Raw genomic sequence first — 17,483 nt, forward strand, 5'->3', positions numbered from 1 at the left:
GGGTCCAGCCTCGAAGAAGAAAGAAGTTGCGGGTTTTGTAAAGTGGCAACTTTCCATCGTCCCGCTGCGTCCCGCTACGTCCCGCTCCGATCGATCTGGCCCGACCTAATTTTGAAGCTGTCTTGCCGACAGGTGGTTTGCCGTCCATCTGTCGATCATTTGCCCTGAACCCTCCCGTCAAAACAAGTTCGTGACTGATTGTGGGGTCGTTTTGGCTCCCGCGCCAGCAGAGTTCGCGCCGGAACAAACAAAAGTCCAGCCACCGCGCCTCAACAAGTTCGACGTGCCCTGCACCAGCACACTCATTGCCTCAGCTCGGGGATCGACCAACAAATCCCAGCGCAAAATTTACAAAATGGGGTTTCCTATTTGGCTCAGCAATATGTGGGCGGAGGCCACCTTGGGCCCAATCAATTCGTAGCTTATAGCACCAGTCTCAACCCCGCACGTTCTCTTTTGCTTGTTGACACCGAACCAACGGAAAGATCGGAAAGTTGGATGGCCCCACTGATCGATCCCCATTGTTCCTTCATTGCTTCGTACGGAATAGCCTTCCATACAGTAGACATACGACGGAAAATAGGAGCGAAGAGCAGTGGTTTACCCAGGCCACAGGCTTAATGGGGGGGTTACTAGTACTAGTACCAGGTGCCAGTGCCGGGGGAGCCATGGAGCTCTGAGCTCAGCTTTCTTCCCACTGGAGCTGGCAACAATGACCTTTTTCATCCTGCTTGCATGCGCCCATGCAAGCTCGTCGTATCAGCCAGCCACGTTCGCAATCAAGTCCGCCCATGGGAGGCTTCCTCTGTAAACGATAGGCCAGGGCCATCTGCCCGGACGATCTCTCCAGGATGAGGGGACATCGCCCCCGAGCCAAAGTAGGTAGGATATGTCGCATCTTGCAGCTGGGAATGCAGGATCTGCAGTTGTTCCTTGGTCCAGAGATCCACTTCGGCAAAGAGGCAAGCTTCAAATTCGAGTAGGTACCCTGGCCATTTATCTTGTAGCTTCTCGTGAGTCCTCGGAGTAGAACTTGCTTTGAAAACCCTAGAAAAATTTTTCACGAAAGGCATCATGGCTCCCAGCTTGATAGAACCTCAAATCATTACTCAAAATCCTGTGAAGGGGCCACTGAAGACTCAATTGTCTGCATTGCCGAATCAAGATGTTGATTTAACCTTGACCCAGCGTCCGCAAAACCTTCTTTGTCTGCTCGAGCTGCTAGATGTTCCATCCGATATCCGATATGAGCATTCGGATGTGCAGCTCCAGCGGTTGCTCCAATGGGCATGGGCCATCACCATCCGGGCCTTTACATCATCAAATTCGATCTTCGTCGGCGAGAACTACCTGGAAGGGTGCTCCTTCGTCGGCGACTCTCCACCCGCCGACGTGAAAACAGCTCAAGTTCATCTCGATACTCAAGATCCCATTCAAGAACTGTTCAGCAGTATAACCAGCTCGTTGAAAGTTCAACAGCTGGAGAACAAGGAGCGAGGCAGTGGTGGACAAGAGAGCCACTTTAACACCACGGTCATCTATCAGCGAGAACCTGCTCAGAGGAATGGAGATGGTCTTGCAGCGTGCTCCGGCGCTTGCACGGCCTGTTGCCCAGTGCCAATCGTGGTTTCCGAACCAGAGAGTTCCGCAGACGGCTTGCGGTTATATATCCGACGTACGCCAGACAGCTACTTCGAGGCGAAGCTGGATGTCGGTCGCACCCCAATTAGCCTTCCACTCGCAACGAGCCTTCTCCACAGCTTCAATCGGGCGTTGTCATCGATCAGGGAAGCTCCCTCGCAGACCATCTCCTCCGTTGATTTGTGCTCGCCGCACGACCGCCGACAGATCGCGAAACTCGCCGAATCACATTCGCCAGCCCAGAATGTCCTCTTGCACGACCTCTTCCTGCAGCATGTGAAAGATACACCCGACGCCCTGGCTATTCGTTCCTGGGATGGAGACTTCACCTACGCCGAATTAAATCGTCTGTCATGTCGCCTCGCCCATTGGCTGGCGGAACAGGGTGTCCGTCCCGGGATCTTCGTCGCGTGCGCATTCTACAAATCGACCTGGGCGATTGTTGCTCGGCTGGCCGTCCTCATGGCCGGAGGCGCATACATCTGCGTCGACGCACATGATCCCCCGGGCTATCTCGCATCGGTGCTGGAACGCACCGGGATCAAAATCATGCTGACATCCACCGGTTTCGCTCAAAAGTTCGGCGAGGCTGTAGAGACCTACTTTGAAGTCTGCAAGGAATCGGTAGAGGAACTTCCATCTCAGGCAACGCCACCCGCTTCCACCGTGACCCCCACAGACCCCTGTGTGGTTCTCTTCACCTCCGGCAGCACCGGGACTCCCAAGGGAATTATCCAGGAACACCGCAGCTATGCCTCGGCGTTAACGGACCTGATCCGTGTCATGGGCATGGGACCCCACACGCGACTCTTCCAGTTTGACGCTTACGCGTTCGATATCAGCAATAATGATTTCCTCGCGCCTCTCATTGCGGGCGGGTGCTGTTGCGTGCCGACGCCGTCGCAGACCGTAGAGATGCTGATGCAGGACCTGAACATGCTGGAAGCGAACACCACCTTCGCGACACCCTCGGTCGCAATCGATATTGACCCAGAGCGTGTGCCAACCTTGCAGACAATGTGTATCGGCGGAGAACCAATCTCCGACGCCGTCTTGACCAAATGGATGGGTCGCGTCCGGGTCATTAACCAGTATGGCATGGGTGAGGTGGCTTCCTTGTGTGCCTTCAATGCAAACCTTCAGATTGGCCGGGGTGCAGTGGTCGGGCGTCCTGCCAGTGGAGCGATCTGGATTGTCAATCCGGATTCAGCAGACCAGCTGATGCCGGTTGGTGCGGTGGGCGAGCTCCTCGTCGAAGGCCCGCACATCTCCCGGGGTTATCTGGACCACGTGTCTGGCAAATCAGAGAACTTCCTCGCCACGCCGCCGCAGTGGATGGCGGCTTTGGATATCAATCGCGAGTCATATCGATTCTACCGCTCCGGGGACCTGGGTCGGTATAACCACGATGGGACCATCGAGCTCATCGGCCGGAAGGATACGATGCTGAAGCTCGACGGCACCCGTGTCGAAGCCAGCCAGGTTGAGTATGTCCTGCGTCATGAACTCTCGACCGGTGATGCGGCGGTCGTCGATGTTGTCGGCAGCGCGGACGGAGTCTGCGAGCCCATCTTGATTGTGTATCTGTTCCTGTCAAATAACCCGATGAACTTGGAGAGTGGCCCGATCGAGGATATGCAGTTCCGCCCAGTTACAGATCGCCATGCTATCCATCGCCTGACGCAGTCATTGGCTGATGCTGTCCGGAGGAATCTGCCGTCGTACTATGTTCCAAGTCTGTTTTTGCTTGTTGATCGTGTGCCGCGGACCAAGTCGAAGAAAACAGATCGTCGCAAGCTGCACATGCTGGGCCAGGCATATTACATGGCGCACCGAGAAGAGCTGCGAGATATCACGGTCTGGCCGGATTGGGAGTGAAAATATGGGGTGTATAATTTGTTCTCCCGGGCTGGGTTCTGCATATTTAATATAATACATGGGGGATTCCCCCAGTATATAGGGTCTATATGTACAATTTTATTCCACGTTTTGCATCACACCGGAGTCGTAGAAGACCTACTTTGTATCAACTCCATTGGCCCGCCAGCATCGGCCGTTGAATTTCAACTGCTCCCTTCTGCACACGGTCGCGTACGCTCTGCCGGTAATTCTCCGCTGCTGAATCGTTGCTCTTTTCTGCATCCCAATCTCGCCAGTCGAGCCATCGCGCTCGCGGCCAGATCCTTGCGACCGCTCGTCCATGAATGAGACTGACACTCACTGGTCCATAGGTATTGCTATCGAGCGACTTGCTCGGGTCTTCGGCATCGCCCTCAACCCAGACGTGATTGAACGGAACGATCATCGACGGTTTGAGCGAAGGCCCGCGAGTCGTGATCCGGTCACCCGGCAGCCCGATAATACGTTTAACGGCAACGTTAGAAGGATTGGCGGGGGACCTGGTGCAGAAGAGCCCCGTGTTAGCCGTGATTCCTTCCCATCCGCGCCCGCGTGGTTTGACCTCCACAGCACACAGAGCGAAAGAGCCTCACTTACTGGAATGATACGACCATCCCTCGCTCCAGTCTGGCGACCTTGGTATTCCACGGAAACCCGGTCCACAGCGAACTGTTCATCAACAACAGGTCCCGCTGAGTATGCATTTCTGGCCAGTCCTCGTTTAAGTAGGGGGTCATCGATGGACCATTCACCCATAGTGTGTGCATCACGTATTCATTGAAAGCCCAGTAGATAGGGAACAGGGGCGCTATGTATATCGACGTGCGAAGGACTCCGCTGGCGAGGTGTCTGGTTCGGGGCGAGAGGCCTTTGTAGAAACTGGAAAGGGCGGATGGGATCCACGACCTCCGCGCCAGGCTTGGGCCCTCGGTAGCAGAGCTCGGGGTAGCTCCTAGTCGTAGCGAAGCATATTCTTCAGCAAGGCGAGCGTTGGCTGCGTCGCGTTTGGCTGCTCTCTCTCCGGCGGACGCTTGTTGAGAGAGGAGTTTTGCATCGAGAGGGTCGAGGACCCGAGGTTCGGAGCGTGGAGGTTTGTCTCCTTTGGCCATCTTTATAGGGGTGCGGCGAATGGCCAGTCGGGGGCAGACTGAAGAGATCAGGCCAGGCTAGGTAGTTGCGAGATCGCGAATGCGGAAAACCTTATCGGTTATCGCTTATCGTGGACGTACAATGTATGTACAAAGCTCCGAGTCCCCTTGATCTTTGGTGGCAGACCGTTTACCAAATTTCAAATTTTGAGTGTTAGAAGTTAGCATATCATGGTCATCATTTTTGAGAAACAGAATCCGTATTGAGATACTGAGTGGAAGGCAGGGAAGGTATCGAGTACCGGACTATAGCTCCCTGAAGTACCCGCCATGCGTGACTAGCAAGCGTGAGTCAACATGAACAGCACTGCTATCTTCTCCAATACAGCGACCTTCCTCCTTCGAACCCCCTGTCCACCATGGAATCTGAAATTCTGATCGTGGGAGCCGGTATCTTTGGCGTCAGCACTGCATACCACTTAGCAAAGCGGTTGCCTGCGCCATCGTCCATTACACTGCTGGATCGGGCCCCTCCACCTTCGGGAAACGCTGCGTCGACCGATATTAACAAGATCATCCGGGCCGATTACTCCAGCCCGTTGTACATGAACCTTGCGTTTGAGGCCATACAGGCCTGGCTTCATGATCCATTGTTCGCAAATGCCGGTGTCTACCACCAGACGGGGTGGATCGCAATGGGGGAACGCGGCCGAGATGTAGTTAAGCGGATTCGCAACAACTTTCAGTCCAGCGGTCGTCCTGACCCTACGAAGGACATGACAGAAGAAGAGGTGCGTCAGGGGTGGAGAGGGGTGCTGAAAGAGGCTGATTTCAGCCCGTTTGAGTCGTACTATCTCAATCCTCAGGCTGGCTGGGCAGATGCCGGTCGCGCTCTAGAGATCATGGCCAACGAGGCTATCCGATTAGGAGTACAGTACAAAGTCGGTGAGGCCCGTCGTTTAATCCTCGGAGACGGAGCCATCAGAGGAATTGAGACTCGGGCGGGCGAGTTGCACGTTGCTAAGAAGGTGGTTCTAGCTACGGGGGCTTGGACCAGCCACTTGATGAGTTCGCTCGAAGACGATCTAGACCTGCCCGTTGAAGCGCGCATCGAGAGCCAATTGACTGCAGCTGGGGTCTGTGTTGCGCATTTCCAACTGTCCGATGAGGAACTCGCGATTTATAACCAGCTTCCTGTCTATGTGTACGGCGATGAAGGTACGCGAACTCAGCCCGCCCACGCTTTGGCATGCGACTGACTGTATTCCAGGCGAAGTGATACCTCCCACAACTTCTGGTATCCTTAAGTTCACTGAAACAACCTCATTCAAGAATACCATCCAAACGAACAGTGGCCACTCTTATTCGGTTCCCCCGAAGAAGACCAAAAGAAGATACCGGAAGGGTTAAGCAGGGGATTTATCGACTCCATCCGCGGTCGCTTGCCACAGCTCTTCCGCAACAACCGCCAAGTCGACTATTATCGGTTATGCTGGGATGCGATCACTCCCCAGCAACATCCGTTGATTACTGCACACCCTCATCCCCAGCTGGCTAACCTCTACCTTGCGGTCGGGGGCTCATTCCATTGCTGGAAATTCCTGCCTACGATTGGGCGTTATGTGGTTAATGTACTGGACGGACACACCAATGGACCTGATTGTGATGCAGCGTGGAGCTGGAAGGAAGCCGGGAGGGGTAGAGGGGTCCACGATGCGCTCATCCCACAGAAGGAGCTTCGCGATTACTACCAGATTTGAACTTCGAAAGAGCCGAGGTTTCACCGCAAATTATGCGCAGCACTCTTCCATAGTATAATAATAAATCGACCCAGACCGGTTCAAAAGACAACTTGAACTTAGAATGGCGTAATCTAACGGCGAATTACACGGGGTTGACAGCGCTCTATAAGTCGCACCTCCCAGATGGCGGTTCGCAGCATTCGTGTATAGATGATCCTTGTCGGTTCCGCCGAGGTGACATTACCCCTTCCCCGCTTGGCTCTTGGGCCTCCGCATTAAAGCCACAAAGCCCACCCAATCTTATAGGCGGTCTAATTGGCACATCGAGGCAAACTGCCCATTTAATCACTGCGGGGAAGATCAATTAACGTTAGGCCGAGGAACCTATTCCACAGTCGGCTATGTTGAGAGCGCCATACATAACCCCACTCTAGCTTCCCCAAATTTCAATCTTCTTTCTATTTTAATTGACATTTTAGCTATAAATTGGTCTGTTCCTTGTCTTTTCGTGATTCGGTAGTACCTTCATTTTATCGAAGTCCTCATTGGCTGTATCTCTCCAAGCCGATCCAGAGATTAGGGGAATATGGATGCTGGTGTGTGCATTGCCCACTTTTACCAGCACTAAACCTTCTAGCACGGTACTCACATTTTTTTAGGGACTACCGCAGCTGTGCTAGCTGGAGGTGTCACACTTGCGGCCTATCTGAATGCCAAATTTCATATCGGCAAGGATGTCAAGGAAATTTATAACCTTCTCAATGGCCAACGCCAATATCGCAAGCAAGGTTTGTATCTGATGGCCATTGCGTGATATGAGTACTAGTGAAGAGAAATCATATATTGACTCCCTCCAGATGCCAAGGGACTCGCGAATACCTGGTTCGTCTTTATAGAGGCGGCAGAAAAATACCCTGACATGGTCTGCCTGTGGACCCGGGAGAGATTATACACCTACCGCGATGTTCGCGAGCAAGCATGCCAGTATGCCCACTACTTTCTGTCCAAGGGCGTGAAGAAGGGTGATTTAGTGGCGTTCTACCTTCAAAACCGTGCGGAGTTTCTGATTGCCTGGCTCGGTCTCTTGAGCATAGGCTGCGCACCTGCAGCTATCAACTATCACCTTTCTGACGAGGCGCTTCTTCACTGCTTGAAGATCAGCGGCTCCCGAATCCTCCTCGTTGACGAAGATGCCACCTGCCGTGCCAATATCGAGAAGCTTCAAGCCACTCTCACTGGGGAGCTGGGCATGGTACCCGAATGGCTCGATGACTCGCTGAAGGCGCATATCCGCACGTTCCCAACGACCTTTCCTCCAAAAGAGCTGGCTATGGGCATGAAGGGCGATTTCCCGACGCTATTGCTGTATACGTCAGGCACCACTGGCCTGCCGAAAGGCTGTGCTTTCACCACAGCTCGGTTCTATACAACCCTCTGCATGCGAGGCGGCCTCAAAGATGTCGGGGGTCCGAATGGAGATCGATGGTACAGCTGCATGCCATTATACCACGGTACTGCAGCAATGACTCTCATGGCCACCTTGGCGACCGGTCGGAGTATCGCTCTGGGTCCCAAATTCAGTGTTCGGAATTTCTGGCAGGATATCCGAGATTCTCATTCCACGTTCTTCGTTTATGTCGGAGAGACCGCGCGATACTTGCTGTCAGCACCCCCCTCTCCCGATGACAAAAACCACAACATCCGCGCAATCTACGGCAATGGACTCCGGCCGGATATCTGGGCGCGTTTCCAGGAACGCTTTGGTATCCCGTCCGTTTACGAATTCTTCAACAGCAGTGAGGGTATTTTCGGACTTCTGAATAAGAGCACCGGCCTGTTCACGACTGGGGCGGTAGGTCATCATGGTGCGGTGATGCGAGCTATTCTGAACAACACTTACGTGCCTGTGGCTATTGACCCCGACACGGGCGATGTCCTCCGGGATCCAAAGACCGGGTTTGCTGTTCGTGCGTCATACGAGCAGGGCGGGGAGATCATCGTCAAAATTCCGAATGAGGAGGCCTTCCAAGGATACTGGAATAATGAATCTGCTACGCAAAAGAAGTATTTGCGAGATGTGTTCAAGAAGGGCGATCTCTACTACCGCTCCGGTGATGCATTGCGACGACAGAATGACGGCCGTTGGTATTTCCTTGACCGACTGGGAGATACCTTCCGTTGGAAGAGTGAGAATGTGTAAGTCTCGATGAGAGAACCGTGACTGGAATCGATTAATCCTGACTCTTTTTGTCTGTATACAGTGCAACCGCAGAAGTGGCTGAGGTCCTTGGACGATTCCCCGGCGTCAGCGAAGCCAACGTCTACGGTGTCCGGCTCCCTAACCATGAAGGCCGTGCTGGATGCGCCGCAATTCAAATTAGTCCTGAAGTGCGCCAGACATTCGATTTCGCCGCATTAGCACGCTATGCTCGCTCGAAGCTTCCCCGGTATGCCGTTCCTGTCTTCCTGCGGCTGGTGGACAACCCTACCCACATTCACAACCACAAGCAGAACAAGGTTCCCCTCCGAGACGAGGGAGTCGACCCGTCTCTCATTGGGACTAAGGTTCCTGATGGAGATGTTAGTCAGTTCTTGTGGCTTGCGCCAGGGAAGAAGGATACACGCCTTATGGAAAGGCGGATTGGGAGAAAATCACCAACGGGAGTGCCCGGCTGTAACCCACAGACACATTCGTATAGACCTTACGATAATCAATATTGAGTTTGAATCTCTCGGGTAATCTATTCAAAGCTGTACGGGGGAAGTATTCGAGAAGTGGAGGGATTTTATTTGGATATATCCTGAAGTATCGCCTTGATAGGGAATGTGTCATCCCTGGAATATATTGCGAGTCTGAGTTTTGACCAAAAACTGCAGAAGGGTCAAATTGAAAGATAGCGTTTTAGGGATGACGATAAAGCTCTACAGTAGGTGCCGCAGTCTTTGATTATGTTGATATGAGGACAGGTTCTCTGTCCGCCAGCGAAGTCCATCCGGAAGCGACTTTGTCAACAGACTCCTCCATTACGAGATGCGGAATCGAGCGCAGACATCGCAACGCGGCCACAAGGCCGTTGCTCAATGGCTGGGAATTATCCCGAGGTCATGTATATATGTTGCGTAGTCAGGAGGAGCTGGGAAATTTGGTTGTAGAAGTTAGAAGCCAAATGGACAGCATGAAGCTTGATGTTGCCTCAGATGAAACACGGTCGAGAGATGAGAGAAATCTCATTCACGCCTTTACGCTGGCTCATCCAACTTTGAAATCACGTAATATGTGGAGTACGGCTTGCGAGGTTTTGTTGATATGCCTTTACTAGTAGGTATCAAAGTAATCCGGCGTAGAAAGAGAGCTTAAATCTACGTGAAAGTGAAAGGATGACTGCGGTTGCAGGGCGGCAAATTAATCCAATTGGTTCATTTCTAAGTGACACTATAGTTTCCTCGAGCTTCTGGCGCTCCAGGAGGATATGCACACCTACTGGGTACGTAGGTAACCTTCCGGAGAGTCTCGTAATCACATTCACCCTATACGTTTACACTCTACTAGTAGAACGTCGAAGCAATTCATCTTATTCGTACTGCAAGGTAGTACCTAGAGCTACCTTGCTAATGCTGAATATGTACAAGAGCTCTACCAAAGCCTAGGCGCTTTTCTTGGCAGAGCTCTCCTTCTTCCCCCCGGCTTCAGGCCGCAAAGTCCACACGCCACGACCACGGCGATCCCGCTTGAGCTCCGCAATTTCTTTGAGAAACCGCTGGAACTCATCCGCACGCTCCTTCTTCCCGCAGTAATGATTGAAATGATCAATGATTACCTGGGTAGGAACCGGCTGGCGGCGGGACAGGAAGAACTCCCGAATCAACGGAACGAACTCCTTGCCCCGGGCATGCGAGCGGGAGTCGCGCTCGAAGAGCTTGAAGCTGCGCCGGGATTCAGGCCACCTATAATGGAACTGGAAGAGGGGCCAGCCCGTGGTCGCGACGTGCTTCCAGCAGGTGCCCCACGGCCACCGACTCCGAACTGGCCAGTCCACGTGGGAATGCCAATTGGCAGAGATCGTGCCGTTTCTTCAGCCCGACGCAGCTCTTCGGCTGCTTCGTTTGCGACGCGGCGAGCTGCGTCCTCAATCATCTTCTGGTCTGCGCGGACGACGCGTTTCCCGTTGATGATCCGGTCGTGTTCCACAGCGGCATGGACACCGGAGCGGGAAAAGATGCTATGCATCAGACGGTCCTCACTCGGCTTCGCTGCTCCGTGTCCATCAGAACCACTGCTCTCGCCTCCGCCGTTGGCCTCATCAGTGCGGAAGTCCTCAACTTTGGCCACCCCTTGGACCTTGTTGAGATCCTCCGACTGATGGCCTTGGTCTGCTTCGTAAGTGACTTCGGCATCCGCGAAGAGCTTCGTCGTCTCTAGCTCTTTGTCATTTTCATCTGTCAACGAGAATAGATCATAGAGGTCGCTGAGATGGAAGCTTTCGCGCTGATGGGGATCTTTTGTGATCTTGTTGGTCAGGAACTGCTTGAAGATTTGACGGTGATATATCTTTTCCTCAATGGTCCCTTTCATCATGAGGCGGAAGATAGTCACATCGCGTGTCTGGCCCAGACGCCACGCACGCTCTCGAGCCTGCATGTCAGTCGAGGGGTTCCAATCCGGATCATAAATGACCACCCGGTCTGCGCCGGTCAGATTGACCCCGATGCCGCCCACTTTCGTGGTGAGGAGGAAGACATGGATGTCGGGGTCGCTGTTGAACTCATTGACAAGCCTCTGTCGTTTGTTGATTGGCGTCGCACCGTCCATACGACGCCAAGAAAAGCCCCCCAGCGACTCGACAAACTTCTCGAGGATGTCCAACATCTGGACTGTCTGGGCGAAAAGTAAGGTCTTATGACCGGTATCTTTCCAGACTTCCAGGAGACCCTTCAGTACTTGCATCTTTCCGGATCTGTTGGGGTCGCCATATCCCTCTTCACGGGATCTGATCTCACGGTCCGCGAGGTCTGGGTGATTGCAAATTTTGCGCAACATGTCAATCCCCGAAAAGGACTTCCTTGTCCCCTTGAAAATGGACTTCATGTCATCGGAGCTGAGGAAGCGTTTATAGATGGTCCTCTGCCATTGCGTCAGCTGGCAGAAGATGACCTGCTCACTCTTTTGTGGAAGGTCGGCCGCAACATCAGCCTTGAATCGCTGGAGCAAGTAGGGCTTGATCGCATCTTTCAATGTCTCGGCACATCTAGCCGCGGTCTGGACTTGCAAATTTGAGGCAGCTGCATAGCCGCCTTGGCGGATGGGGATTTCGAATTGGGTCTTGAAAGTGATCAGGTTCCCCAGGCGCATCGGGAAAACGAAATCAAAGAGGGACCAGAGGTCGACCAAGCTGTTCTGAATGGGCGTGCCAGACAGAATGATTCGGTGCGGTGTACGTAGTTCCTTGCAGCTGAATGTAATGGCAGCATCTGGATTGCGAATTTTATGGCCTTCGTCGAGAATAGCACAGCCCCATTCTACGTCGACCAGCGCGTCAGAGTATGATTGTAGCCCTGAGTAAGTCGTGACCAAAACATGGCCTCCTTCCACCACTCGCTTGATGATCTGTTTTGCAGCTTTCTGACCAGCGGACGTAAAGCGAGGGGTACGGCCGCTCATCATCTCTGAGGTCAGCTGATCCTCTCGGCTGCTTTCTTTCTTCAAATTCAACATGCCACTGCCAGAGGAATGCAAGATCGATACCCGAAGTGAGGGCCACCAGTTATGGAACTCGGTCACCCATTGAACCATGAGAGTAGCGGGGCAGACGACAATGACCGGCTTGTCAAGCATCTTGCTATGATGCAGCGATGCCAGATAGGCGATCGCCTGGACGGTTTTCCCTAGCCCCATCTCGTCACCGATGATCCCCCCAACAGACTGCTGGTGAAGCTCCCAGAGCCACTGGACCCCGGTTCGCTGGTATGGGAAGAGGAAATGAGCAATGTCGCCGGGAATCGATAGGCCATTCGGCAGCTCCATGCTAGGCCATTTGGGATGCGGCTTGTGCCATTCTTCATCGTCCTCATGATCTACATAGTCAGGCTGTTCGCGACGACGAGCAGAGCTTCGGCCATTGACCCAACTTTCTAAGCGCTCTTGATAAACAGATTCATCGCCATCATCAACGGCCCCGAGGTCCTCCAACTGGGCATTTGTTTTGGGCATTTTGCCGCGCTTGCGCTTTGATGCCGTGGACTCAATCTCCGGGATGACATCCGGCATGTATTCTTCCTCTGAAGAAGGCACTCCATCTTCTGACGCCACATAGCTCGCTTCAGATGAAGCACTCGGAGAGCTGGAGGTACGAGTTCGAGCGCTCTTTCCTTTTTTGGTGTGTGTGGAGCTCTCTGTGATTTTTCGACGCTTTGCGCCACTCTCAGCGCCACTGTCCTCGCTTTCTTCATCGAATCCGAAGGTTGGCCGAGCCAAGTTCCGGTGAGGGGCATCATGGCGCGCTCGATCGCGCTCCTCTTTCTCCATTTGTTCATCTTCAACATCCACCAGAGCATCACGCAAGGGAGCCTCGGCCCCGGTAGGGTCGCCCGCCGTAGCCAGTTCAAATGGAGTGATCTTTCCAGTACGAAGTAGATAATCCCGTCGTGACTCATTCGGGAGGCGCCCTGGGCCATGACTTGAAGAGACATCTTGTTGCGCCTGTCTCTTTCCATCGATACGATTTTGGATATCGCGCACATCTTTGGCGAGCTCAATCCGGCGATTCTTCAAACGGTCAAGTTCGCCTCGCAGGCGGCGTTGCGCTGCGGCCGGTGCGTGGTGGGCAAGTTGATTTTCGGTGTTGCGGATCTGGTTGATAACCTTCCTGAAGAGCTCATGGTCAGCTAATGAGGCAGAAACGGGCTTTCGCGATTATGCACATACTCTCGTTCCACCAGGGCCTTCTCTAGACGTTTTGTTTCGTTCTCTTCTGCTTTCTCGGCAAGGAGTTGATCGGCCTAGACATGGTAATTAGAATCAAAAGAGCCTCACGTTTTAGACAGTCCATACCTTCCGCGTGATGTCCCTTTCGAGATCATCTTGGTTGCGGACAGTGACATTCAGGGCCTGAAGACGACTCTCTTCCGAGTCGTGTGATGCCATGGTAAATGAAGAGCAGAGCGATGGCAAAAGTGAGAGAAGCGAGAGAAGTGAGCGAAGTTGGAGAAGAGAGAGTTGCCAAAGCGAAGCTGCTATGAGAAACAGAACATCATTAGTTGGTCGCAGACCCTGCCCTTATTGATAGGGGGGAGATTTCTGTCGGCTCTCTGATGCCATTCACTGCTGCTGTGGACTGGTAGTTATTCACTGGCGCGATTCACTGATTTCATCATTATAGGCAACTACAGGCACTATCCCTCACCGCCCACAGAGCCGCTTTTGCCTCCAGTCATGTGATATGTGAGTCATGCCTCTGCGACTGTGTGTACAAATCCTGCTGAGCAGTGGAACGTTGAGCACTCTATTATTTTGAACGAGATAACCAAATATGGTCCATTATCAAGGGTGCTTAGAAAGGGCCGTCTGTGATCCCTCCTGAGACTTCGAGACTTCACAAAGTGCATGGAAAATCCCCTCCCGGATGACGTACGTTGAATGGAGACCCGGCGGGCTGGGATGGTCACCTGACCTTCGTTTTCGTGGTTCTGGATTCCAGATACATTTGGATCCATGGATCGTCTCTAAGTAAGTCGTCCAACCATAGTATGACGCTGATTGTTTATTCGCACGAGGGTCTCCATCCATCCTACGAGGAATAGATCATCATGCAAGCAATGGAAGCCGGGATCCTGCTTCGGATCCCTGCCAGCAAGTGCAGGCACTAATACTCTGGGTGCTCTCCGAAGGGGGGTCGGTATAGCAGCTTGTTGGCCCCAACCTGAATGGTTAATCTCCCGTGCTTGCTCCGTATATCACACTTTTTGCTTCCTCGTCACACGCGTCCTTCCCTTTCCCTGCCATCGGCTCTGAAAACTGCTTTATTCCCTCCTCCCGCCAGTACGAATACGAGGGCTCTGCCCAGCGGGAGTCTAGTACAACGATAAAACAAGCAAGCGCTGTGGCTCCCAGTCGCCACGATGCCTTGCAAATGAGACGCTGAAGCAGGCCGAACGCAGATCGAGGCTTGTCCAATCAGGCGCAGAAAGGCATTAGTGCGATTCCCCGCACGGAAATCCTTGTCTACGGCCCGTGGCTGGAGCCAACCAGCATCCCTGTCACCACACCTGTCGTTCCCTTGTGATGGGTCAATTTACCCCCCTTCCCCCTGCCCTGTTCCCCCTAAATCATCGCCGATCGACAATCTCCTCGAATCACATATTCTTCTCCGTGGGCCAGGGGGACTTCGAAAACTGCAGAACGTGCCAAAGGTGTGTTGATCGTAGAGACCTACATATAGCGCCGGTTCCTGCGTTCGAGCTCATGTATCAGATCTCCTAGAAGACCCGGGCGACTGGAAGAGGGCGGTTAAGAAGTCCCCAATGCGTGCATCGGGGCTGCAGGTGCACAAAGTTATTTTTGGGCTCATCACGCCCGGCGCTTCGGCCTGGCTAACTGTGCCCCTCGCTGCCCCGCTGCACACTGGCGATATCTTCCCAACCTCTCCTTATTCGGCTCTTTTTGCTTGTGGCCGGAATTTTCGCGCAGAACTCGGCTGGTGGTCTTACCGCATTGCATTTTATCACGCCACTGGGTCCCTTGTTCCTCCCCCTCTTCCACTTTCTGGCCATCGCATGATTCTATTAATACACTTCCACACTTGCTGCCATCCAATGTGCGGTCCAATCTCGTAATCTCTCCGTACATTGGCATTCGCCTTATCCTCCGCATCGCAGTTCTGTGGTCTTGGCAGCCGCGAGTCAGTCAAGTCCAGTCATCTTGGAACGCCATTGGCAGCGCGATAATAATAGCGTCGGGTCTTCCCAAATGAGTGGAGGTCCCTGGCAAAGGCTCATTTACTCTCCCGGTCAAGCGGTGTGCCCGCGCAGGAGTATCTCTAGGGGTTGAGCCCTCTTTTCCTGTATCATTTACCAGCCCACGCTTTTGGAGAACACTACCTTGTACTGATATCGACTTGTCGGCAGGATAATGTCGCTAAAGCAGGTGGGTTTAACATTTTGCCTCTCAGAGTCTCATACTAATGTTGACCAGGAAATCGAAACCTGGGTGGCTGCACTCGAGGCCTATGATAAGAACAATTTCGAAGAAGCCCTGCGTCAATTCGATCAGATCGCCGACACCTCCAAGATCCTCTTCAACTGTGGTGTCATCTATGCCACGCTGGGTGAACATGGTAGAGCAGTATGTCTCTAAAGCTACTTGAAATCTAACAAATGTCCAGCTCACTGACTTGCATGCTCCAGGTTGAATGTTACCAACAAGCAGTTGGGCTGGATCGCTACCTTGCAATCGCCTACTTCCAGCAGGGGGTCTCCAATTTCTTATTAGGGGACTTTGAAGAAGCCTTGGCGAACTTCAACGACACCCTGCTGTATCTCCGTGGAAACACATCTATCGATTATGAGCAGCTAGGTCTTAATTTCCGGCTATTCTCATGCGAGGTGTTGTTCAATCGCGGTCTATGCTATGTGTACTTGCAGCAGCTTGATTCCGGCATGCAGGATCTGGAATATGCTGCCAAGGAAAAGTAACCGAGGACCACAACGTTATTGATGATGCGATACGTGAACATGCAGATGTAAGAACTCGAACACAAGAAAGCCACCCTTCACAGCCTAACATTCAGCACAGGGGTATACGGTTTTCTCAATCCCCGTTGGAGCCTTGTACCGGCCCAACCCGGCTAAAGTCAAGAACCTCAAAACCAAGGACTATCTAGGGAAAGCCCGTCTTATTGCAGCAGCCAACAACCAGAACAATGAACACCAATGGAAGCCTGAAATGGTCATTGAAAAACTGACTGCTGAAGACAGAGAGGGCATGTCTTGGGGAGCCACCCACCTTGTCCACAAAAACTTGAGCAGCCGAACTCGTCAACAGTCCGAACCACCATTAAACCGCCACGTCTTCCCGCCAACACCCCCTCCAGAGGATCGTGCCGCCGCCGCCGGGGCTACCCCCTTGACTCAAGGGCACAGTCGATCATCGTCTCTCCGCAGCACTCGCCCCCCACGCTTGGATCTGGATCGAACAGGGGCTAGCTTAGAGCGCCGCCCCTCCGCGTCAGATGTCCATGAACACGTCCAAGTCCCCAACCCGGGCCCTCCTTTCGCTCCCGCACCAGCGCAGAAGCCCCGAATCGGCACAACTCGCACCGCATCAGAGCCAAGAGGACCCCCAAATCGGCAGAACCTGCGGGGCCTTGCCCTTGATACCGGGCGCGGACAGTGGGCCCAAGAACAGCAAACGGGACACCGTAGGAATTACAGTGATACCGACTATAGCACAGGCCATGACTACATCCAGCAACAAGCCTACGACGCATATAGCCAACCCCATGGTATGTCCCAAGGATTCGGCCGAGGAAGCCGACACCAGCCACCGCAGTATATTCAGGAGGAAGACGAGTTCGACAGCGACCCGTGCGATGGCGAGCCGCTGAACGATGTTGGATTCGAGATCGTCCGGCCTGGCGAGGCACCGGGGCAGCGTCGCACGCGCTCTCCTGCTGGATACCGGCGGGCCACTTCAAGGCGCCCAGATGTACGCAGGTTTCGAACCAAGGTCCATGCTCCTGATGACATTCGGTATATTATGATCGGGCCCACGATCGAGTATGCTGAGTTTGAAGCTCGAATCCGGGAGAAATTCGGGTTCCAGGGTCCGCTCAAGATGAGGGTACAGGATGATGGTGATATGATCACCATGGTGGATCAAGAAGATTTGGACCTACTTCTTACATCTGCTCGCGATGTGGCTCGTCGGGAACGGAGTGAAATGGGGAAGATGGAAGTGAGTGTAGCCTTGATCTTTGCCGTTTGCCCCCTATACTAACGTTGTTCCAGATTTGGGTTGAGGAAATTACCATGATTTGAGCGATTTTGATTATCATGAAATACGGGTCTTTGGTTTCTGGCATGGCATGTTCCGCCTGGCGTTTGGTTTTTGTATACCCTT

At 53.2% G+C, this 17,483-nt stretch overlaps 7 protein-coding genes across 7 annotated transcripts; 5 read left to right on the top strand and 2 right to left on the bottom strand.

The window, feature by feature from the left end:
* Nucleotides 1-1,074: 1,074 nt before the first annotated feature.
* N7468_002677 (non-ribosomal peptide synthetase) lies at nt 1,075-3,519 on the top strand (the record flags this gene model as incomplete). The annotated part of the gene is made up of 1 exon (XM_058471974.1): nt 1,075-3,519. The coding sequence occupies one exon, from the start codon at nt 1,075-1,077 to the stop codon at nt 3,517-3,519; it is 2,445 nt and encodes an 814-aa protein (XP_058335115.1).
* A 148-nt stretch (nt 3,520-3,667) lies between these two features.
* N7468_002678 (putative mitochondrial inner membrane protease subunit Imp2) lies at nt 3,668-4,649 on the bottom strand (the record flags this gene model as incomplete). Its single annotated transcript, XM_058471975.1, has 2 exons — nt 3,668-4,040; nt 4,138-4,649. The coding sequence occupies 2 exons, from the start codon at nt 4,647-4,649 to the stop codon at nt 3,668-3,670; spliced, it is 885 nt and encodes a 294-aa protein (XP_058335116.1).
* A 398-nt stretch (nt 4,650-5,047) lies between these two features.
* N7468_002679 (NAD(P)/FAD-dependent oxidoreductase) lies at nt 5,048-6,388 on the top strand (the record flags this gene model as incomplete). Its single annotated transcript, XM_058471976.1, has 2 exons — nt 5,048-5,846; nt 5,961-6,388. The coding sequence occupies 2 exons, from the start codon at nt 5,048-5,050 to the stop codon at nt 6,386-6,388; spliced, it is 1,227 nt and encodes a 408-aa protein (XP_058335117.1).
* Nucleotides 6,389-6,956: 568 nt separating this feature from the next.
* Nucleotides 6,957-9,091, top strand: N7468_002680 (putative very-long-chain acyl-CoA synthetase family protein (CefD1); the record flags this gene model as incomplete). The annotated part of the gene is made up of 4 exons (XM_058471977.1): nt 6,957-6,966; nt 7,030-7,158; nt 7,228-8,566; nt 8,632-9,091. 4 exons carry the CDS (start codon nt 6,957-6,959, stop codon nt 9,089-9,091), a joined length of 1,938 nt encoding a protein of 645 aa, XP_058335118.1.
* Nucleotides 9,092-10,014: 923 nt separating this feature from the next.
* Nucleotides 10,015-13,511, bottom strand: N7468_002681 (DNA-dependent ATPase RAD26; the record flags this gene model as incomplete). Its single annotated transcript, XM_058471978.1, has 4 exons — nt 10,015-10,294; nt 10,357-13,233; nt 13,293-13,366; nt 13,419-13,511. The coding sequence occupies 4 exons, from the start codon at nt 13,509-13,511 to the stop codon at nt 10,015-10,017; spliced, it is 3,324 nt and encodes a 1,107-aa protein (XP_058335119.1).
* Nucleotides 13,512-14,887: 1,376 nt separating this feature from the next.
* On the top strand, nt 14,888-15,199 carry N7468_002682 (uncharacterized protein; the record flags this gene model as incomplete). Its single annotated transcript, XM_058471979.1, has 1 exon — nt 14,888-15,199. One exon carries the CDS (start codon nt 14,888-14,890, stop codon nt 15,197-15,199), a length of 312 nt encoding a protein of 103 aa, XP_058335120.1.
* Nucleotides 15,200-15,494: 295 nt separating this feature from the next.
* On the top strand, nt 15,495-17,401 carry N7468_002683 (putative PB1 domain protein; the record flags this gene model as incomplete). The annotated part of the gene is made up of 6 exons (XM_058471980.1): nt 15,495-15,509; nt 15,558-15,707; nt 15,770-15,983; nt 16,028-16,104; nt 16,158-17,318; nt 17,372-17,401. 6 exons carry the CDS (start codon nt 15,495-15,497, stop codon nt 17,399-17,401), a joined length of 1,647 nt encoding a protein of 548 aa, XP_058335121.1.
* Between the last annotated feature and the right edge of the window lie 82 nt (nt 17,402-17,483).

Source organism: Penicillium chermesinum (genome assembly GCF_028974085.1).
Source record: "Penicillium chermesinum strain IBT 19713 chromosome Unknown utg000002l:1.0-5270490.0:1.0-5274688.0, whole genome shotgun sequence".
In the NCBI taxonomy this organism is placed as follows: Eukaryota; Fungi; Ascomycota; class Eurotiomycetes; order Eurotiales; family Aspergillaceae; genus Penicillium; species Penicillium chermesinum.